General features: G+C 50.7%; 5 protein-coding genes across 5 annotated transcripts; 3 read left to right on the top strand and 2 right to left on the bottom strand.

Moving 5' to 3' along the window:
* Nucleotides 1–1,659: 1,659 nt before the first annotated feature.
* On the top strand, nucleotides 1,660–3,093 carry G6M90_00g104750 (uncharacterized protein; the record flags this gene model as incomplete). The annotated part of the gene is made up of 2 exons (XM_014685980.1): nucleotides 1,660–1,794; nucleotides 1,846–3,093. The coding sequence occupies 2 exons, from the start codon at nucleotides 1,660–1,662 to the stop codon at nucleotides 3,091–3,093; spliced, it is 1,383 nt and encodes a 460-aa protein (XP_014541466.1).
* A 255-nt stretch (nucleotides 3,094–3,348) lies between these two features.
* Nucleotides 3,349–3,786, bottom strand: G6M90_00g104740 (uncharacterized protein; the record flags this gene model as incomplete). The annotated part of the gene is made up of 1 exon (XM_014685979.1): nucleotides 3,349–3,786. One exon carries the CDS (start codon nucleotides 3,784–3,786, stop codon nucleotides 3,349–3,351), a length of 438 nt encoding a protein of 145 aa, XP_014541465.1.
* A 544-nt stretch (nucleotides 3,787–4,330) lies between these two features.
* OpS4_5 (FAD-dependent monooxygenase OpS4) lies at nucleotides 4,331–7,370 on the top strand (the record flags this gene model as incomplete). Its single annotated transcript, XM_066131654.1, has 3 exons — nucleotides 4,331–4,826; nucleotides 4,896–5,701; nucleotides 7,152–7,370. 3 exons carry the CDS (start codon nucleotides 4,331–4,333, stop codon nucleotides 7,368–7,370), a joined length of 1,521 nt encoding a protein of 506 aa, XP_065987693.1.
* Nucleotides 7,371–11,557: 4,187 nt separating this feature from the next.
* ANKRD50_7 (Ankyrin repeat domain-containing protein 50) lies at nucleotides 11,558–15,140 on the top strand (the record flags this gene model as incomplete). Its single annotated transcript, XM_014685977.1, has 3 exons — nucleotides 11,558–12,710; nucleotides 12,768–13,590; nucleotides 13,646–15,140. The coding sequence occupies 3 exons, from the start codon at nucleotides 11,558–11,560 to the stop codon at nucleotides 15,138–15,140; spliced, it is 3,471 nt and encodes a 1,156-aa protein (XP_014541463.1).
* Nucleotides 15,141–19,294: 4,154 nt separating this feature from the next.
* himE_5 (Efflux pump himE) lies at nucleotides 19,295–20,578 on the bottom strand (the record flags this gene model as incomplete). The annotated part of the gene is made up of 3 exons (XM_066131653.1): nucleotides 19,295–19,827; nucleotides 19,886–20,060; nucleotides 20,120–20,578. The coding sequence occupies 3 exons, from the start codon at nucleotides 20,576–20,578 to the stop codon at nucleotides 19,295–19,297; spliced, it is 1,167 nt and encodes a 388-aa protein (XP_065987704.1).
* Between the last annotated feature and the right edge of the window lie 1,795 nt (nucleotides 20,579–22,373).

The following is a 22,373-nucleotide window of genomic DNA, read 5'->3' as shown; positions in this document are numbered from 1 at the left end:
ACGAACCCTCCGTCGTATCTTTATCTGCACGCGTTCAGTGATGAATTAAGGCAAAACTGGTCTCAAATCTAACAATGGTGTAATGCCGCATTTTGAAACATGACGTTTGGGTGATTGAATATTTTGTTCAAATACATTTTCCATGGTCCAACCCCATGTTTCGGAATCATCTGAAATTTCGACTTAAGTACTATCCTCCTCGATGAATACGGGGATCGGACTGTACGAACCAAGCAGCATGCTTTGACAACCTCAACACGAGCTTCCTTCATCGCTTTGTTGAGCATGTTTGAATGAAGTTTTGTGTTACGCGGAAATGGCCCAATGTCGCACGGTTACACAAGGGCTACGATCACGGGACCTAGGGCAAAGTCCCTCACCAACTTGTTGTATTTAAAGCGATCTTTGGTCAACGAAGCCTTGATGGAAACCAAGGATCTTTAATACCAAAGACTGCTATTAATTGAATTGAGACACTACTGCTCCAAGCCCTCGCTACTGAGCCCTGGCCGCATGGTGTTACGGTCACGACTTGTTGGTCTTGGCAATGTCGTCCAAATCGTGTAATACACCAGACTGGCTGCTTCACTTTGGACCTGCTAGCGTAACTAGAAAGTCACTTGTGGCTATACAGATTAAAAAGTCACGAGGAACTATCTACGTTGCATAACATCATATAATCGCTGTTGGTTACTAGCAAAACAGTCAATGGATTTGTGCTCTGCATGCTTTTCTGTTTTCAAGGCAAAACAAATACCCTACTCTTCAATTCTCATTCATTTATCAGATATGAGTATATTGTAATGTACGCAGGTAGTAGGTTTGCCGCATCCTCCCTATCAACTGTCCCACCTAGCATGAACCTCATCCTAGTAGTGCCGTAGACTATCTCCCGAGCCGCCATAATTTACTCTCGGTTTTCTATGGTCAGCTGCTAGATAGATGGCCACATCTATTTGTCTGTAATGTAGATGCTTGTTAGCTCTATCGTGTGCCCAGGTAGTGAGACGGAACGAACGTGTTGTGCAATATCTAGAGCCACTCTCCGCCCAAGAACCGCAGCCCTCTTTCACACATCTAATAGCAGGGGAAGGCATTTTGAATGAGAGTTAGTTGATAGAAAAATTGTCTCTGGGTTCAATTTGGGCGTGGCAATCTTTTGTTTTGGAGGTGAGTGGTTTGCAGGAGGCTGGGATAATCTGGATTGAGTTGGAGCGGTGTGCCCCTTTATACTTGAGCATTCCACCAAACCACAGCCTGATAAGCCATCTTGTCTGGGGGGACGGCTTCTTGGGCCTGGATTAGAAAAGACATAAGCACTCCGGCGCTACCACAGATTCTTCCATTGGATCACCCACGTATCATGAGAGCGGTGCACCGACCAATATAGTAATACCAACTGCAGGCATTTGAGTCCGCGAGCCTATGAATATCACGTTGGCGGAGCATCTCATGCAGCTTTTCACAAAATGGTGATGCTCTGACCATGTCAAATGCTTGCTGTCGAAGAGGGTGGTGGATAGACCAGGAAACAAGTCGAGCACCAATCACGAGCATCGGTGCCACCGGTTGACCCAAGTGCTCCTTCCATCTTAACCGACATCACAGCCTCTCTTTCACCCTCAACAAACTTGACCTCTTCGCCGCGACGTCCCAACAATGCCTTTATGGAGCTGCGATTTTGGTCATTGCCACCGACCTGCTGTGCGCACTATCGGCGACTGCGTGCTCTGTAATCGCCATCTCTGTTCGAGCCATTTGCGGCCTGGCATTCACGACTGCCCTTGTTGGGAGGTTAGTCCGATTTCTTCTCAAAAAGCCAGCGCTTACCAACACTCCTAACAGGATGCAGATGCATATGACCCCGCCTCTCGGGATGCGGAAGAGCGTGAGCTCACTGACCTGATCAAAAAGGTCAACACGCGTGCCCTTGCGGCCCGTGCCAGCCATCTACGCCAGGGCGTACCCTGTTCCACCCCTTTGCTCAAGTATGACCGAGAGACGCGAAGCTCTGTCATGGGCGGCATGAATTATCACATCGAAGTCCGCTTCGAAGACGGAGTCGTGTGGATTGCCCGTATCCGCAGATTCAACGCCTCATCGCCTCCTCCGGCACTACGAGACTACATTATCCAGAGCGAGGTCGCAACCCTCATGTTTCTAAAGCACACCAATGTTCCCGCACCGGAAGTATACGATTATGCACTTGAGGGAGCACCTGGTAACACCGTGGGCGTTGGCTACATTCTCATGCAGAAATTGCCTGGCAAGTCTCTGCGATGGTCCATCGCAACTCCGGAGCAGAGGGAGAACGTCATGAGCCAGATGGCGGATATATTCATCGAGCTTCACAAACACCCATTTCCTCTTCTTGGCTCTCTTGACAGCCCCGGGACGTCTCACATTGGCGCATATGCTCGAGAGTCACTCACAAACTTTGCGCAATCTACAATGTGCACCACGGGACCCTTCTCTTGTCCAAGAGATTATCACGTAGCCTCTATACGGCTTATACTAGATCTGATTACGAAGGATGAAATCTACTCCCAGCGAGCAGTGGACGCGTACCTCATCCATAGATTTCTGCTGGACCTAGTCCCGCGGGTATTGCCCTCCACACAGAGCAACACATTCTATCTAAAGCACGCAGACGACAAGGGAGATCACATCTTGGTAGACGAGAAGTTTAACATCACGGGGATTATTGACTGGGAGTGGGCACATACCGCCACGGCCGCAGACGCATTCAACTCCCCCATTGGCTTCTTACCAGTGGCGGATTTCTACAATGGCAAGAACAGCCTGGGCGATGACGAGACAATCTTTGCGCAACTGCTCGAGGCAAAGGGGCGGCAGGATCTGGCGCAGATTGTTCGCAATGGCCGTTTGCAGCATCGATTTGCATTCTGCTGCGGATACGATCTCGCTGACTGGGACGGGTTTCTGGGCCTGTTTCGAGGCCTTCGGGAAGCAGTGGCCGTGGACGAGGGCTTGGAGTGGAATGAGTGGAAGGCTGTTGCGTTGGATCGGTACAAGGATGATTCTGGGCTGCAGCTTGTGTTATCCAAGCTCCAAGACGCTGCACCTATATAAGTGATTTTGACTGGATTCTTTGCAAGACTTTGGCCATGTCGTCTCTGCCGCGAGTTGGTGCGAGCATAAACAGATTATACCGGTTATACGGGTGCAAACCATGAATATCTACTTCCAACTGGTCGAGGGATAATAGGTGCGCTGCAACCAGAAAATAAGACGCACCAAATCTCCCTTCTGTACAAGCCCAGGGGGTGCGATGCTCGTGTCATGCCCCTTCCGACACGGTGTGCTATTTCCGCCAAACAATGTGCATCATGATAATGACCCGTAAGCTCCTCCGCTTGATGTTCCGTACACGCCACCGTATACTCGGCCTGATACACCCCCGTTTGCTCCTCCGCTCACTTCAGAATGCACTGCGCCATAAACAGCGCCGTAGATGCCGTCGTGCTGCCCGTCAGGAATTGCTGGTGAAGCTGTATACCCGCTGGGAGAATAGCCTGCGCCGGTTTGCTTCTCGGACGAGTACCTCCTCCGGCTGCCGTCGCTTGCAAATTTGCTGTTGCTGAGCAGGGCGGTGGCCGCGGCTGTTCTGCGGCCCGTGACCTGAGCTGGTGGTGATGGCTGTAGTTGCGTCTCTTGATCCGCGTCTGGTTTTTGTTTCCTGGAGAAGAGGTGTGAGAGACACATGGCGTGGAGGATATGGTTCGCGTCTTGGTTGGAGAAAGTATTGGCTTTGATTTTGCGCATTTTACGGGATATAGGAACAAAATTGAAGCCAAGTGCTGGCTATTTTATTCTGCTGAAATAGATTGATACTTTAATCCACATACTAGGGATGTGGCTTAGCGCTCGTGTTCACGTTACAAAATTAGGTCCGCTCCTAGCTCATTACTCGAGGATCGTCGGCCAACGTTCCGCTGTACTCCACACCAAGTTGGCCCGATTAGGAAGTTACAATGCATTTTTCAACACCAGTGACAGCACATGACAAAATACATAATACACGATGCCTCGAGGAAACAAGCTCTCGCCACAGCTTCAGTCACGGCTCTGTAAGCTGCAAAGCTACGGCCTTGGCTATCGTCAAATTCATGAATAACATGCAGAGGTTGACCATAAGCCTACGAATTCTATTCCAAGCCAGGGACCTTTACGAACAAGGCCCATAATTAAGCGCCGTCACGCTGCAGCCCGGCAGACTGGGTATAAATAGGCATGACAGATCGCCCTGCCAAGAGTCAATATTCCTCCATGTCTCACTCAACCATTCTTCGTCTTTTAAAGCCCGGTAATGGCTACGACCCCAGCCACGTCGCGTCTCAAAGTGGCCGTCATTGGCGCTGGTCCGATCGGCCTCTGCACTGCCGCGGCATTAAGGCAGCAGGGCCACATTGTCACCGTCTTTGAGCGACGACAGGACCCGGAGCCCCGCGGACACGCACTGGTAATCCAGCCAGCAGCGACCCGCGCCCTCCAGTACCTGAGGGGCGCGCACAGCGCACTCGAACGCGTCAGCGTACAAGCGGGTCCTCTGCGCTTGTGGTCTTATACCGGTGACAAGCCATTTGCAGTGGCAGCGGCGGCGCAGCAGCCATGTCGGTCCGACAAGCGCTTCCAAACAGATCGGCCATCAGTGCAGAGTGTTTTCCATGGATTGGCCGTGTCCAGCGGCGTGCAACTGCTTTTCGGCAGGGCCGTTGTCAACGTCGAGGACCTTGCGGATAGCGCAAGCCTCTCGACCGCAGATGGAATGACGCACAATGCGGACCTTGTCATAGCAGCAGATGGTATGTCTGACTCAAACCACAGGCATTGACACAAAGTCGTCTCAATAGCTCATGTCGAGTTTCGTTCAGGTATCAAATCCGCGACGCGCAAAATGCTCTTCCCCGCGCGGGATGTCGATCCCATTCCTCTCAGGGAATCCATCTTTCTTACAAAGAGTCGTGTTGCTGACCTCGCGGGGGACAGGCAACTGGCAGCATGGCTCGAGCCGGGCACAAAACACGGTGTTCTAGGGCCTGGCCGCTTTATTCTAAGCCGACACATGCACGGCGGCTACCTCGGGGTGCAGTTCATCGATGTTGACCATGCGGATCCCGGGCCCGTCGATGCCAACTGGAACACGCCAGCCGACGTTGACGCACTGAGGGCAAGATTTTCCGACTTTGGTCCCGTAACTCGGGCGTATCTAAAGTATGTACGGCACGCGGAGAAGTGGCAAATGGCAATGGGGCCATGCTTGACGACGTGGCGGAGCAAGAACGGGAGGGTGGTGCTTGCTGGGGATGCTGCACACGCCATGTTGCCGCACGGAGCGCAGGGTTTGAGTCAAGGGATTGAAGATGGGATCAGCCTTGCGCAGATGCTGCGTCTTGTTGGGGGGACAGGAAGCGACATGAGTGCCCGTGTGCCCGCGGTGACGAAGGCCTGGGTTGAGCTGCGCAAACCGAGATGCGACGTCTTCATGCGACAGTCTACGGAGAACGCGAGGCTGTGGAGTCTGCCGGATGGGCTGGAACAGAAGGCGAGAGATGAGAAAATGTCGAGCTTGGGTCGCCAACCTCCTCCGGACCTGGACAGTGTCGAGATGGACATGACTGCCGCTCGACACTCGCCAGAGTTTCTCAAGTGGGTAAGAGATTACGACGTGGTACGAGAGGTAAGTTGCATGACACCAGGCCTTTCTTCGTGAGCCCAAGTTGACTGGTTCCTGTTTTGCAGAGCCAACTGGCAATGGCAGAAATGCTGCCTCGGAAGCCAAGAGGGTCGGTGTAGTTGGCACGACATGAGAGCTCCGAATTGTGCCCCTTTATTAGCCTGGACGACTCCTCGTGTACATGACGAAATTTCCAATGCTAGCGAGAGTAGTGTAGACGATGGCGGTTCGGGTAATGAGTCTGGATTTGAGAACGATTAGTACCAATAATGAGAGTTGGTTGCTACTCTCACCTCGTTCAATGCAGACGCTATGAATACGAGCACATACGAATACTCGTACACTGAACACCCGCAAGTGACTGTTTACTTTAACGCGCAGGGCGATTGGGAAATGGTTAGTGAGGAAGGCTCTCATGCTGTTGCCAATAATTCCATGAGCATTATATCGCAGCGTCGCGGTCATAGACCTCGTATGCCAATATCTGAACCTGACAAAGGACATCCTTGAGACATGCTTGTATGCATGGCTCCGATTAACTCTATTAATATACATTTATTCGTTTGTTTGTTTATTTGCTACGCCTATTCACGTGAAAAAATGGCTCTGCGTGGTAATACTAGGCAAAGTATAAACTTATAAGAATCTACTATAAAATCGCAGAACTCTAAGGTAGGGAAAAATTAAACCGGCTCGTGTCAGTTATTTATTCACGACTAACTTCTTCCCAGCCAAATATTTCCAGGACTCTTCGTGACAAGTCTTGTGGCGAATTGCTATGCGAGACATCCAAGATGCTGACCCCAGACCAGATATTCATTGCGAGCCAGCTCCTTAATCCGCCAACTACCAGGGAGTCAACACCAAGAGCAGTCAGAGGCAGGTCCTCGTCAATGTCAGAAGATGTAGCTAAAAGACACCTGCCAGTCGCGCCTTCAGAGCATCAACCAATACTTGATCAATAGACCTTTCAGTGACTTTTGCTGCCTTCTCTTAATCACCTTGGTCGCCATCAAGAAGTGGAAGGATAGCAGAAGGTGACTCATGACGCCACTGCAAGTACTTTGGCTTCTACCAAGTCTGGATCCCTGTTACAATTTCCCCCTGACGAGGATGGCATACTGCGAGTCCAAGGAGACGCAAGAGCTCGGTCATGAACCCATTCTAATCCCAGAAATACTAGGCTAAATAGCTTATTCAAGCATGTAAAAAGAAGTCTGGTCTCATTGAAGATGCTACAATGACAGAATAACCCCACGTGAAGCCCGGCCTGGTTCCAGCACACAATTATAAACAACACCCCAGGCTCTCATAATACTGGCAAAAATTAATCATCCTCCGGGGGCGCAGGCACGGGCTCTTCAACCTTTTCCTTAATCACGGACATATATTAGCAACACTCTCTTGCCGGCCAGTTAGTCACGGGCCACTACTCACGTGAAATCTGCAATAGGAGTCGGGAAAGACGCCGTGGCATAAACACTCCTCGTTTCCAGGGCAATATCGGAGAAAAGAACAATATCTGCTTTTAAGCCCCGAGTCTGTGTCCTCCCATTCACACGTCGCCTTGTTGACCGATCTTAGAGCTGACGCTGTCCCTAATAACCCGATTAGGGACATTGCTATTGCCATTGTGGCCTTCATCTCGAGTATTCTCGGGTTGTGGGAGTAAACTGGGATAATTGAGAGCCAGGAGGATGCCGGTTGCGGAAAAAGAGTTTGTTTTACTTGTGTGAGACTCTTTGAAGCAAAAACATGTTGGGCCCAGAGGGAAGTGGGCATGTTATACAACTAAAGCGCGAGGGAGACACTACTGAATGTTTTTCTTGGGTCGCGCTACTGTTTTTGCGCAGAGGGCACATTGCTGGTTTCCATGTTGGTTTCCAGGGGGAGGGCCATTGTGCATGTGATGCACTCCCGGAAGAGCAATACACACCAAATCCCGAATCGGATGAAACAAACATCCCCAAAAAGAGCTAGTTAAACAAGGTGTAATGAGTGAATATGCCGTGCAAAGCATTGTGGAGACTTAGTGCTCGTCATGATTGCCATGTAGAGTGGTTTTGCCTGGTTTGGTTCTTAGTTCCCAAGGCCTTTGTGGTTTTTCTTGGTCATTGTCGCCTTTTCGGGATTCATCCACATGGACGACCATATCCGATTCCCATGTGAGTCCTTGCAAGAGTTCTAAGCAAAACTGCACGATGCCGCTGAACTCGACCCCGTTGAAGCTTTGGATGTAAGCCCCGGTGCTGCCTTGTGATGTTCATCACGAGGTTGGGTGTGCGAGGCTAGCCAGACGATGCTACTCCAGAGTACACGAAACCGAAAGGTTCTTCCTTGGTACTTTTACTTGGCTTCGCGTAGCTTTGTGTACTTTTAGGCTGCGAGAACATGTGTCTCGGATAGCCTGCGTCGGACCATTGCTATCGGGGCTGCTAGCAAACCATGTGAATGTACTTGTCATCTCCAACTCTTTAATCTTTAGCTCCTATTCTATAGCCTAGCGCGACGCGTGGTGTTGCTGGTTGACCTAGCAGAAACGTGGGACACTGTCTAGTTCGCGCTAGATTTAAAACGCCTATTTTCTTTTCCTCCAAGAAGTGAGAAGATGATTCATTATGGCACGGCTCCCCGCCTCCCCTTTACTCCCAAGTAATCCGCCAGGTTTTCCCTACCTTCTCGTGTGTCGGTCATCTTTACGTCTACTCGTTACTCTATCTCCTCGTACTTGCCCATGTACCTTCTACAGTCTATGGTAGAATACATCTGTCCACCAATAGGTATACACTAGCCTATTATAGTATCAATTGATGTTATAGCATAGAGTTCCATAGCCTGGTACCTGTTCTTGTAAACACTGTTGCCTTCCACAAGACTGTATCCCCCCACCGTATATGCTGCTATCGTCGTAAATAGCCGCATTTCTGGTGCGTTAATTGATCGCCGTGTAGTGCTTCAAGGATTAATGTCGCGACTTTAGGAGCCATGGGTCGTATTGAACGTGGACCTGTTCCCTGGATTGAAGCTATCTATCGAAGGAATTGAGGTCTCTTTTATCATTGAATTCAGAGGGCATCAGAAAAGGGCACCTTTCAATTGAAGAGGCAGGAAAAGACCCCAATTGAAGTTTGTCAGCGAAGTAGCTAGTCTAGCCGGGCTTTCTAGAGTACGCAGTCTTTGGCCTAGATTACGTACTCAATGACCCGTTCACAACGCAATCTAGAAGATGCAGCGCGGTGGAGGATTCTCTACCGTACATTTAGTCACACTAGACATGTTACAAGTCCCTCAGGTTTGGTGGAAGAGATGCGGTACAAGGAGGACGACCATCAACTACCCGCCGTGGCGCATTATCGAGCAATACCATGTCGTCTCCCACACTGAGCGAACGGGGAACGGACAGCATGCCATCGTGACCACGTGGCATCACCACACGTTGAGGGCTACACATATTCTCAGATACCACACACTCACAGGGTCCTTGGTGCGTCGAGGCCGGAGGATTGGTGAGCGGCGGCGCGGGCGGATACCGGTTGCAAATCATCAACCGTTTTGGTACCCCCGAAGCGATATCACCAGTTCCTCAGAAGCGACTCTTCCGGCACGCTCTACAGAAACATGAGCTACGCGTACAACGGCTTCGGACGCTGTATCAGAAAAACAGACCAGGGTGGCCGCACAACGTCCAAAGTTGTTGGCTTCCGAGGGACTCGGTAGACATACAAACATGTCACTCCTGAGCCAACTCACATCGCCAGCGCAAAGGGCGACCCGCTTCATCTCATATATGAGTCGGCTTTGAACCGTGCCCCTACTAGAGTGACGAGTGCCGGCACTGCGGGTTCTTTCCAATACCATTACCGACTTAGTGCTTTGTCTGAGTTTAGTGGTTCCTACTCAACTTCACAACCTACAGCACTTGCCTTCTGGCCTGCTGTTCAAGGAAGTCATCAACCTGGAAGAGGGTGGTACTAGACGGCCTCGGTGGCCTCTTAGGTCAACTGGTGGGATAAGCGGCGTGGTAGGCAACACGGTGTTGAAGTAGGAATTCAAGCAAGACATAAAGGCCCGTCAAAGCCGAATCTTGCTGCATCACAGAGCCTGCCGTTAGTGCAGCAGCCAGGAAGAGCATCTCCGCAGCCGTCAAGAGCACCGTGAGGGGCATTACCCGGGTTTTTATTCCGGGCAGGGAGCGGCTCAGGGCGGCCTACATCTCAACTGGCTTACTTCAGAGGATTCTGAACTGCCAACGGATCAACAGCGCTCTCCGGGGGTCGTAACGGGTCTGCTGCTGTGATGAAGAACAAGAGCGACGCGACAGTGACTGGCGTGCTCCGTCACGTGATCAGGCCTCACACGGTTAACACAGCCGAGATTATAGCCCCTTTATAAACGGTCAGTTAAAATTAATCACCATCTGTATCTATAGGTCTCACCGGAGGTTATGTGCATGCACATGTGATCGAGGGATCAGGTCCAAAAGGATGCTATTCACAGTTATTAATTAGCTAGTTAGCTAGATCGTGGTCTACTTTTTATGGTGTTGACTCAGCTGACTAAGCTGGCCCGCCACCCCTTTTCGGCCCCACCTGACAACGGTGGCCAATCAAGGAGCTTGCATCGGGCCGATGCTGTAGGTACATGTATTCCAACATCATCAATCCCCTCTCAACATGCTCAAGCCGCCGCAGGTCTCGACGTGGCTTTTGAGCGGATATGGCGCGGATCCTGAGTCGGGACAGGCATTCGTCGCGAATCTGCAGAATCGCCATGTCAGATTTTCCTATGAGTTGTCACGGGGTGCGGTTTCTGAGCAGGATGATGAGTCTCAGTAGGATAGAGCAACACAGCAACACTTGCCCCTCCTCCAGTGTGCTTTTAAATGTAATATCTTCATTGCTCCTTGAAATCGTCTGAACAATTAGCCTTGGAGGCTTAGGAAAGCATGTCATGGGCCGTATCGAGAAGGAGTTGGCATTGAGCAGCTCGCAAGTATAACCAGCACTGAAGCACGAGCGATTATGGGACAAATCCGTCACCGGGTGAAGGTTATTGTATGCTAGGCAACTTCCCTTTAAAATGCTGTAAACTTCGACATGAAACTGCTCTCGTGACAAATAGCAATCATGGTTATGTTGGACCAGTCATCTACTTCTGCTGGATGATAAATCGCCCCATCAACTCGTACAACTTTGATTTCCGCAAAGCTATCTCTCGTCAGATTATCAGAATCTACGTCCGCTACAAGCTGTGAGCCGCGGCCAATATTGGCCTCGTCGGGTTGCGTCTTCATGCGCGTCTCAAGCCACTTCCCAGCCTTGTTATATTGTGTAACAATGGTGTCCATCAACTCAGAACCAAACACGTCAAGTCCAGGTATCGAATCTCCCCATGCTTATATCAGCTTGAGCCCCCAATCGCGACGCCGTTGTGCCACTGCAGATATGCCCAACTTCAGCCCAAAAGACCAAACGGCACCCAACTTCTGTTTCCAAAGTCTCTGCTTGTTTTGCCTCGTATCATCCATCTTGAAGCTTTTGAAATGCAATAAGCGTTTGACACTACATGAGCAACTCACGTCTCTTCGACCGCACCGATCCAATTTGGATACAAGCCTGATCCAACTATCCTACGCGTTGCCTTTGCCCTCATGGTAGCGGCAAGATATCATCGCTGCCACAATTGAGATTGTCCAAGATTTGACATCTCTACCTCCCACGCTGCCTCTTCAGACCTCTTAAAGGTCACTAAAAGGCCCTAGAATACTTTGGGCGTGACCATAACGGCCTGGTGCCTGCTTGCCTGATTTGGTACATTTTATTCCCGTCTCATTACCTCGACCCGAGGCGACGATAAGCTATGGAACAAACAAAGGGTCAAAATAGAACTCGAAAGATTGATGACGATGACGAAGCTCTTCTCAGGGATGCGAAAGGCAGAAAACTTGATGAGGCACAAGATGAGAGTCCTAAGAAAACGGAGTCGCAGCACGCAGCACGAGAGAAAGTTGACCCTCCTTATCAACTTGGGAACGTAAATGACAAGTATCATGTGGGGTGGATTAGTGCTATTCACCATGAGAATGTTGCCGCCCGGGTATTTCTCGATAACGAGTATGACGGACCCTATGATAAATCGCCGGCAGACAGCAACGACTACACATTAGGCAAGATCAAGGAGCATAACGTCGTCGTCGCCGTCTTACCAGCAGGCGTATACGGCGTAGCGAGTGCAGCACAAGTCGCAGCTAACATGATGAGGACCTTCCCCAAAATTAAAATTGGTTTAATGGTGGGCATTGGCGGCGGCGCGCCACGCCATAAGCGTGACATTCGTTTAGGGGATGTCGTGGTCAGCGTTCCAGGAAATGGGTTCGGTGGAGTGTTTCACTATAACTTTGGGAAATCGATACAAGGCAAGAAGTTCCAGGAAACGAAACATCTAAACATGCCGCCAAGTTCGCTATTGGCGGCAGTGAGCGCACTCAGGAGCCAGTATACTATAGGCGGCCATCCGCTCAAAAAGAACATCGACGACGTCCTCGAGAAGTACCCAGATCTACAGGAAGAATACAGCCGACCGGATCCAGGGTCAGATATGCTCTACAAGAGCGACATCATCCACGCGAGTGATGACGACGCGCCTTGTGCGAAAGTCTGCAGTCAAGATCCGTCATGCCTTGTACCACGACCCGAGCGGCCAAAAACAAAGGAGATTACTATTCACTACGGCTTAATTGCTTCTGCCGATAACTTACTAAAGGATGCCCACATCCGGGATAAGCTTGCCACGGAAAATGACGTTTTGTGCTTTGAGATGGAGGCCGCAGGGCTTATGAATAGCTTTCCCTGCCTAGCTATTCGTGGAATCTGTGACTACGCAGATACGCACAAGAACGACGAGTGGCAGGGATACGCAGCCATGACAGCAGCTGCGTACGCGAAGAATCTTCTCGAACGTATCCGTCCTGAACACGTTGAGGACGAGAGAAATATTTCCGAGGTCCTGTTGGGTTAGTAGTAGCGAGCAGTGTTATCATACCAAGGCAAGCTATTGATTACTATGTTAGACGTTCAAGATGATGTCCGCAAACTCGTCGATAAACAACATGAGCGAGAACATCAGCACATACTTGATTGGCTTACTCAAGTCAACTACGCTCCTCTTCAGAGTGACTTATTGAGGAAACGACAGGCCCAAACTGGCCAATGGCTTTTAGATTCCACGCCGTTTCGGGATTGGATTAAGGTAAATAAGCAGACATTGTTCTGTCCGGGAATCCCTGGAGCTGGGAAGACTATCCTTACTTCAGTCGTGGTGGATTATCTTCAAGAAAGATTTCGAGACCAGCAAAACATCGCCATCACTTACATCTACTTTCGATACAATGTTGAACAGACAGTTGATGACGTACTTCTGAATCTTCTAAAGCAGCTTGCCCAAACCCAAGGCTCTCTACCAAGTGTCGTGGGGAAACTCTACGACAAGCACAAAGAGAGACAGACACGACCGTGCTTGGACGAGACTCGGATAGCCTTACAAGCTCTAATTACACAGTATCCGAGAGTCTTTATTGTCATCGATGGGCTCGATGAGTGTCGAATATCTTGTGGTTGTCGAAAAGATTTCTTGGCAGAGATGATTGACCTGCAGGCCAACTGTGGAACGAGCGTCTTTGCTACTTCGAGATTTCTTCCGGATGTTACTGAAAAGTTCAATAAAAAGAACTCTTTACACTTTATCGGGAGCAAACAAATCGAGATCCGTGCAGACATTGAAGACATAAAGAAATATGTCGACGGTCACATGCATCAGCTTCCAAGGATCGTTCAAAAGAGCCCACAGCTGCAACTAGAAATCAAGACTGGAATTGCCGAGGCTGCCGATGGAATGTACTTATTTGTGCCTCTGGTTCGAGTAGTCAAAGCAGGTACTAATTATTCGCAGGTTTCTCTTGGCCAAAATATATCTTGACTTCCTCGAGGATAAGCTGACACCAAAGGCCATTGTCAACGCCCTAGACAAGTTCCAAAGACGAAGCCGGGGATCAGACTCATATGATAGGAGTCAGGTGCTTGCCAATGCGTTCGATGACGCCATGCAGAGAGTCAATGCCCAAAGCCCTGGCCGTCGGGAACTCGCCCTTCAGGTTCTGGGCTGGATTACGTGCGCGAGGCGAGCGCTGACCACGTTAGAACTCCGGCACGCACTTGCAGTGGAATTAAACCAGCCTGAATTTGATGAAAATAATCTCGCTGATATCCAGGACTTGGTATCAGTTTGTGCCGGACTAGTCACCATTGATGAGGAAAGCATGGCCATCCGGTTGGTCCACTACACATTGCAGGAATATTTAGAGAACACACAGGATAAATGGTTTCGAAATCCACAGGCCCAAATGGCTCTCAAGTGCGTCACTTATCTCTCATTTAGCGCTTTTGAGAGCGGACGTTGTCAGTGCAAAGAAGATTTGGAGGAGAGGTTGCGGCTCCATCCATTTTACAGTTACGCCGCGTGTAACTGGGGGCATCATGCTCGCGAAGCTGAAACACCGTACGATGACGTTGAATATTTTCTACGTTGTCAGAAGAAATTAGATGCATCTACTCAAGCATTATGGTGCAACCGGCACTGGGTAGGGATTACATCCATGTCCGTCGAACACAGAGATCCACAATCGCCGGGGCTACACATGACAGCATATTTTGGCATCTACTCAGCGGTACGGGACCAGCTTGTCAAGAACAACATGGATCCGAATTCTAGAGATACGGAGAATCAGACGCCCCTGAGCTATGCGGCGCAAAATGGCCATGTGGCCGTCGTTAAGCTGCTTCTCAACCATGGTGCTGATGCCAATAAAAATGGCCACAGTAAACTGCTCCTTATTGCCGCTTCCCGCGGTCATTTAGCCATTGTCAAGCTGCTTCTCGACAAGGGCGCCAAGGTCGATTCCAAGAATGAAAAGGGCGAGACGCCGCTGTGGCACGCAGTGATTGAAGGGCACAAAGCTGTCGTTGAGCTGCTTCTTGAGAAAGGCGCAAATATTGAGTCAAAGAATAACTTTGGACAAACTCCGTTCATGGCAGCTGAGATAATTGCAAATGCTTCTATGGTCATGTTTCTTCTTGAGAAGGGCGCTGATATCAATTCAAAAGATAGGAATAGTCGGACGCCGCTATGGTGGGCATCTAAGAGGCCGAGAGCAGCTATTATGAAGTTGCTGCTTGAGAAAGGAGCTCATGTCGACCCACAAGATGATGACGAAGGCAAAACACCGCTCATCTTGGCTGTTATAGAAGGAGACGAGTCTATTGTGAGCTTGCTTCTCCAAAATGGTGCTAGCTGTACAATAAAGGATAAGTATGGTCGAACACCGTTATCGTTGGCTGAAGTGAAGGGGTACGAGACGATTGTACAGATGCTAAAAAGGCAAAGGTGATAACATCTTATTCTACATAAAGGGGGCAAATCCGACCTACTAGCTGCTCAAGGCCGCTACAGACACTTCACAAAACCTCAAGATGAGCTAGCGGCTCTATTCTTCTCTTGCAAGTCCCGCCAATAGTCGCCGCGCCGAGTAAACACCAGGTTGGGCTCGTCATGATCGGCAGCGATAATATCGCCGGCCTATAACGCAGTGGGCGTCTCGCCCTTTTCGGGAGTAAACCAGCGATCGGGGCGGTAGCAAAAGGGTTCGGGGAAGTAATCCGGGGGAACTACGTTGACGGAAAAGGGCTTGTTGACGGCGGGGCCTGCGGTTCGCCAAAGAGACAGAAGAGACGACGGCCAGAATCTGAGGTGTCCCTTGGCAATGGAGCAAAAGTCGGCCTTGGCATACACTTGCGCAGGGGCGGCAACGTACTCGTTGAGCTTGCTCCATGCGAGATACCCGATGACTGTGAGGATCTAGCGGAACGTGGCCCAGGTGTAGCACAAGTTGGCGATGAAGATGGAGCCGGCCAGCAAAAGTTGTTGTAGGCGCGAGAGTTGGTGATGTTGTGGCCGCCATCATGATTTTGAGTCTTGACGTCGCGATATCCAATCAGCGCACTGAAACTAGACGCGCCCGGCGCGGGCCGGCCCTAGTCTCTAGGTTTGGCTAGCGGCCGGAGAAAAATCCTGAATCCGGACCAGCTGCGCCGGCTCAAGTCGCTTCAATGTTACACCTATCCTATATGCAGTTCTACTATACTGAATATAATAGAGTCTCGTCCAACGTATTCTCCAGAAGGGTTATATTCTCTCTACGCAAAAATCGCCCCGATAGACTGCAACGTGCATTTGAAGCGTGCATTGCTCGTCACCTCCCACAACGGCGACAGCTACGCACGTCCTTGGCCATCGGCCTTTCGTCCGTGCCGCAATGCTTCTCCGAAATGGTAAAAACGGAGTCGTCGGGGCTAGATCCGCAAAAGTGGCCGTCGCATTCCCACGGGAATAAATGGAAGTTTAGGCTCGGCTGCGGGTTCGTCAGCGGCGGGCGTCAAGGCGCCGACAGAAGCCGCGACGCTGGCCAGAACCACCATCGACCTCGTTTGTCAATTTGGGACGTCAAAGAATGTGGCGATAGGCAGTTGAAAGAGTCCTGGAGCGACTATTGGTCGGGCTGCACACGTGTGCGTGAATTTTCCATGTCATACCGGACGGGGAACAGGTGGGTGACAGCCCATACACTTACACCCACTGTATAGACCTCATGGCTTTTGCTGCATAATAGTGGCATCATCTTTGTCCGAGTCATGGGGCCCGCAGCGTCGCAGTTGCTGTATAAGCTTCATGCTGTTTGCCAATCTATTCAAATGAAACGCGCACCACCGGCTGTGGACTCACTAGTTGCTGGTCCTCGGAGTGATTCCCCCAAGTTTTACATTGCATCGCCTGCGGGGAGGAATTTTTGGGCCAAGTCTTGGTCTCAGGACTCGCAGGGCTCCTTTCATACTAGTATATCAACATGATTCCGCAGTGTACCGTGTGATTGTAGTTTTCCCGTGAAGCCATCGATTGGCTCGCCCAAAGCCACGGCCCAATAGAGTCTCTTACACATAAAGGTAGATGGAAATGGCGCAGTAGAGAATTGCAGCCTGTCCCACCCGGCAATTGTGCCAGCGGGCATGCGTGAGGCCATGAACAGAAATATTGATGCCTTACATGAACAGTACGGTAGGATTCCTCAAGCGAGGTAAAAGGACAACATTTCTTGTAACCACTATTAGACTCAAATTCCGACCAGCTTCAATCCTGTCGGTCCATCGGGAGGATCCATATCCCGTCCATGTTGATATCAGACGATTTATGTGAGGCGGGGCTGCTTCTCCCTTGCAAAGTCAGGACATGGAACGAAAGTAAGCAACTGCCTCGGTTCCTAGGCTTCATAAGCCATTAACGAAATGTCCAGGTTTCCTACGTACCCGCCAGCAACGAACTGGACGAGTTGCTGTACGGTAAGTCATTGCCGCATGCGTTCTCGAAACCCGAAGAAGTCATCCGACCACACGAGATGTCATTCTTACAGAACAGGCGGGGAGGTTACGGAGCCCTCAACGGAGCAACCTCCGGCCATGTACGATTCAACCCGGCTCATTCATTCAGCTTTCCGTCCCAACTCGTCCTTGCGCAGGCGGGAATGGCGTGTTTCCAGAAACACAAAGCTGCTAATTGGACACAAGTCTTTTAAATCACCGGAAAGGGCTTGGTTACCCAATATATCTGCACGTAAGAAAGGGCCCGGTTACATTCAAGAGACTCCACGAGACCCTAGATGCGTTGTCTTTCTGCAGCAGCTGCATCACAGGAGCAAAAGCCCGCGTCAGCTTCGGACAAGCGGACGCACCGCGTATAGTCATCTTTAAAAGCATAAATACAAGCTTGCAGCTGCCTCTGCTCCAAACGAACAATCAGGCCTCACCTCCTCAAGAGTCAACATCTTTTACCACCGCCTCCATTATTTTCTAGCAAACATGAAGTTCACACTTGTGGCCATGGCCCTCGCCGGGCTCACACTCGCCAGCCCCACCCAAGAACTCGACAAACGACACGAGGACTGGCCGAGCTGCATGGCTTATTGCAACACGCCGTCTTGTGGTATTAAGGACTGCGCTGCGTGGTGCAGTAGGGTATGCTGCAGGATATACCCTGGATCTGTGCAGTGTTAAAACTATCGGCCTTCTCTCTGGGTACCTCGGGAGACCGGCTTTGTTTGTTCAACCGAGCCTGCGCCAAGTTGAGCGTGCGTGGCGTATCGGCACTCTTCCTTGTCGCAGAAGCATTAATACACTGCCTCTCCAGAGTCTTCGCTCTGACAAAAATTTGGGAAATGACGGACGAATAGGGTTTTTGTGTCTTCATGTCGGGGAGCTGTGTGGGGAATAAGACGGTCAGAAAATTCGGAGGCCGCGGATGGACGGGAATCTGGATCATCATTTGACGCAACCCATGACTCTTGACTCTGTCGCATGTAAAGCCAGCATTTTATAGTATCTGACGCGGGCTAACTGGTCGCAACTTTATAAATTCTAGAGTGCCAACTGAACGGTTTTTCACGCTTGCCTGCTTTCTGTATCTGATTGTGGAAGAGGACGCATGGATGAGCCTGGCTAAGTTCATCCGACAATTGACGACGCGGCGGCAGTTGTTTTGCGTCCTCTTCCGTCTCGGCATCGGCCTCCACGAGCATCAACACACTCACCCGTGCTTTTCGCACCCTCGAAAGAGGCGAGAAACTAGTGGCGTGACTCGGCGGTGGCCGTAACATACATACATATATGCAGGTACATGTTCTCCGGACCTCCACGATGCTCCTGGGCTTCTTCCATTCATGGCTCACATCCGAGAGCATTGAGGAAATAAAAGCACCTATATGGATACCAGACTTGTTATACCCAAAATTACATCAACTAGACCCCGACACACTCTGCTTTCTAGCCGGATTGCCAACTGTAAACGGACTTTTGGACAGGCCCTCGGCCCAAATAGTCGGTTCCCCAAGCCAGAATAATGAAGATGGCAGCTTTGGAGCGCCTCTTCGTTAGCACATGTTGATACCTCAAAACGTAAATCATCTGGGACACGCATACTAATTTCCTTGGCGGCCGGTAAGGGTGCGACAAATAAGGGCGGTCGCGGCTCGTGGAAGTAGAATAAGTCGAACAGACGCACCGCCAAGTTTAGGTCCTCTTGAATTTCAAGTTGGGAACTCGCCTCTGAACCGCCTCGGCACCTGCTTCTGTTGACAAACACCACTGAGCGCATGCTCGACCGTCTTGATTCACGGCATCGACGCTACTACCACTAAAAGCAAAGACCGACAACAGCGCATCAGGAGGGTTATGGAACGATCCCAAGGTATATCTAATGTGGTAATAATTAAAGCGAGAATAAGCTTCCAACGTACCCTGTCTGCGAAAAGAAAATGTGTCCGCGTGGACATTTGCCCTGTGATAAGAGCCACCAACTTTGGCTGCCACCTCATGACTCCGGCCTTCAACCTACAACATCAATGGTACGTCGCCCCAGCATGAAACCCTCATATCCTTCTGCAATCCAACGAATATTGAAACATTGTAGATATCCACGCATCATTCCGGTACTCATTCACTACCACAGAGCGTCACTGTCCACCATGTCTTTCTGCAGATTAGCTCGCCTCTCTGATCTGTCACTGAGACGCTTGTTTGTAGAATTATTTGATCTCGGAGAGGGAACCATTGGACTTGGCGGCTTCGCGTTTGGCCTCGGGTTCGACGGCAGTCCAGAGGGTCCGCACGGTATTTCTTGCCCGTACGGACTCCCTGCCATTTTTTGTGACGTGTTTGACCTTGGGGACAAGTGTTGACGGATATTTGGGTCGTAGGCATAGTGTGTGTTGTGGCTCTTCTGATGCTCATCCTCCTCAAGAGGCAAGGGACTCGGTCGATTCGGCCGGCGAGGCGATGTTTGCTTCCACGCTGCTCCAAAAGCAGCACCGGGATGGAAAACTGTGAGAAGAGTGGCAGATACCAGGGGCAATGCGCCGTCCATTATCATAAAGGCAACCTCGTTCTGAAACAAGCCGGCATCCACACCGCCGGCTAGCTCAACGATTCTATAGATTGAATACGCGAGGAGGAGTGTGGTGGATATCTCAATGCCTGGAAGAAATCGGTTAGATAGTGGCCTTTGAGCCATGCATTGCTCATTCGTCTTTACCTCGAAGAAATCTTCCAAACTGGGATGACGTGTAGACTTTTGAGTGTGTCCCATCGGAGACGCAGTCACCGGAGCTTAATCGTAAGACGAGGCAAAAGTACGCAGTTGCACTCCCCAGCAGTGCTACAGCCTGTACACTCAAGCCTGCAAGCACGATTGCAGCACATTTTGTTCTCTGAACAAAAGTTAGCCCCGATGCCTTGTTCGTCACGTCACTTGTAGCATGCAGCTCACTGATAGACCGTTATATCTGTAAGTAACAAACACAATCCCAACCACCTCAACCGCAATCGCCACAGTAGTCAAGCCAAACAAGGTGGAAGCAGCAAGTGTCGGCTTGTTTTGACCAAGACGTTCTCCGTAAACACGACGTATATGCGGGAATACCACAAATATCGAGGCTGTGAAAAATGATGGACCCAACACTGTGCCCAAGAGTGACAGCAGGAAGTGCCCAGGGTTGTCGGGGGTTTGACGCAGCAAGACTCTGCCAACAAAGCCAAGCAAGCTCAGCAGATGACCTGTTGCCAAGGTCAACGAGAAGAATCGAGTACGCAATCTCACACCAAAGTATAGGACCGCAGGCAAGAGAAGAGTGTGGATTGCAAGTAGCACGACGTTGCCGCCAACGTTGGGGCTAAAGCTGTAAAAGCCTCCAGGAACTGGGCAAGATGAGCCGCAGCTGGCCTCCATGATAAATGTAGACCAGGTCTTTCATATTCGTATCACATATGAAAGCTTGGGCAAGTGGCAACAGCCACCAAGTCCAACAACCCTTCTGGGGAGAGGGCTTGTTTATATCCGTCCCCGCGTCTGCCTACGGCGAACGATAACCGGCACACATGCAGCCCAACAGCCGGGCCATGCAGGCCGTTGGGGGGGGGTGAAGGGGCGTGGATGGCTTTGCGGTCAGTGCTGCCGTTGGTTAATGGCAAGAATATACATGCTGGCGGCACCAACGGGTGCTAGATTGACAGATGGTGTGATTCACAAGGTACCGCATTCGCTATTGCGCAGCCCGTCGTAATATGTACCATCCACTAATCTGCTACGATAAGCAACGAGGCTCGGCCACCTCTAGATGAGCCCAATCTACTTCCGCAACAAAGCTTTCCGACAGCGCCGTCACAAGTAGTGGGTTCTCTGTCTGCGAACATAACAAATGGCCCGGCCAAACCATGGGAGCAAACGGAGGGAAAGGATATTGGTCCCGGGAGTTTGGTCCTGCCGTCGCCCCCAAGCACTCAGGGTCTCAAGAACCACTCACTGTGTATGGATCAGCGGGAAATGGTAAGCTGGCGAGACTTGCTGGGCAAGACAAAAGACGAGCAGCAGAGAGGGGGCTTAGAAGTTCCCCATTCTCCGAAGCTCAGGCCGACGAGAATGGACGACGGACATGGCTCTGCATCTGCCTCCCCTAAGTGTCTACAGGCGTGTGTCAGACTCACAAGGCTGTCGTTGTACAGCATCATATTGAGAGCAGGGATGAGACGATAGTAAGTAGACTTGTGGTTGGTGGGTTGGCTTCCGCTGCCAGACATCGACAACTGAACACAACAGGCCGGGATTTGCGGATTTGCCCCCATTATCCCTCACCTAAAGACCCTGCGCAGATTGTGCCCGTGACCCCTTCGCCAACGAGAGAGAACATGCTGCGTGTGGTGGCGTCGCGAAGGGTAGCACAAAGAATGGCTACTCATTTGAAAGGCAGGTGTTGGTCTTGTGTTCTCCAGTCAGGTGTGTGAAGCGTACGGAGTACGTCGAAGGAGCCATGGTGATTGGGTGGTTCCTGGTTTGTGGTGGATGCCGTCGTGCAATGGCGTTGGAGCACGAGCAATGAAGATGATGGTCGAGGGATTGTAGAATCGGGCCAACAAGCCATAAGAATAGCTCACTTGCTGCTGGATCTGAGACCAAAGTTCTGTTAGTTGGTGCCATTTCCTGCGATCTCTCGTGGGCAAACGGTCAATGACGGACAAGATGTGCGTACCAGAGCCTTTGGTGTCTTTCAGAAACGAAGAGTTTCGACCGTGTCACAGCGGCCCGACGAGCATGCCGGTGACCAACGAGGTGGTGATGAGTGCCAATAAGCACACCGCCGACAGAGTACAGCGTGCGTTCGGAAGCCGTCAAGGCGCATGGACAACAGGCTGATGCGCTCGTGTCCGGTGATTCAACGGCAATGTCACTCGCATGTGCAGATCACAATGCGCGGCCCACGGCATCTAGGACAGACAGATTGGCCATGAAAAAGTGATGTTTGTTCCAGACTTTATGCCGGGACCTGACGAGTCGCACGGCTTGTGCTCCATGTGCAGAGGAGGAAAATTTATGACAGTTGACCACGGAACAACGGCTCCTGCGCCTTGTCTCAGCATCACACCAGAAATGATGCTTTTGTTTTGGAAGGAAGGAGCAAGTCGGCTTTAGTCTGGAGCATGCACATGTGCAGGCCTTGCAGTGCCACACCCTGTGCCTGGTACGTGGT

This window comes from Metarhizium brunneum, chromosome 6 (genome assembly GCF_013426205.1).
Source record: "Metarhizium brunneum chromosome 6, complete sequence".
NCBI lineage: Eukaryota > Fungi > Ascomycota > Sordariomycetes > Hypocreales > Clavicipitaceae > Metarhizium > Metarhizium brunneum.
This window is presented reverse-complemented; position numbering and strand designations above follow the sequence as displayed.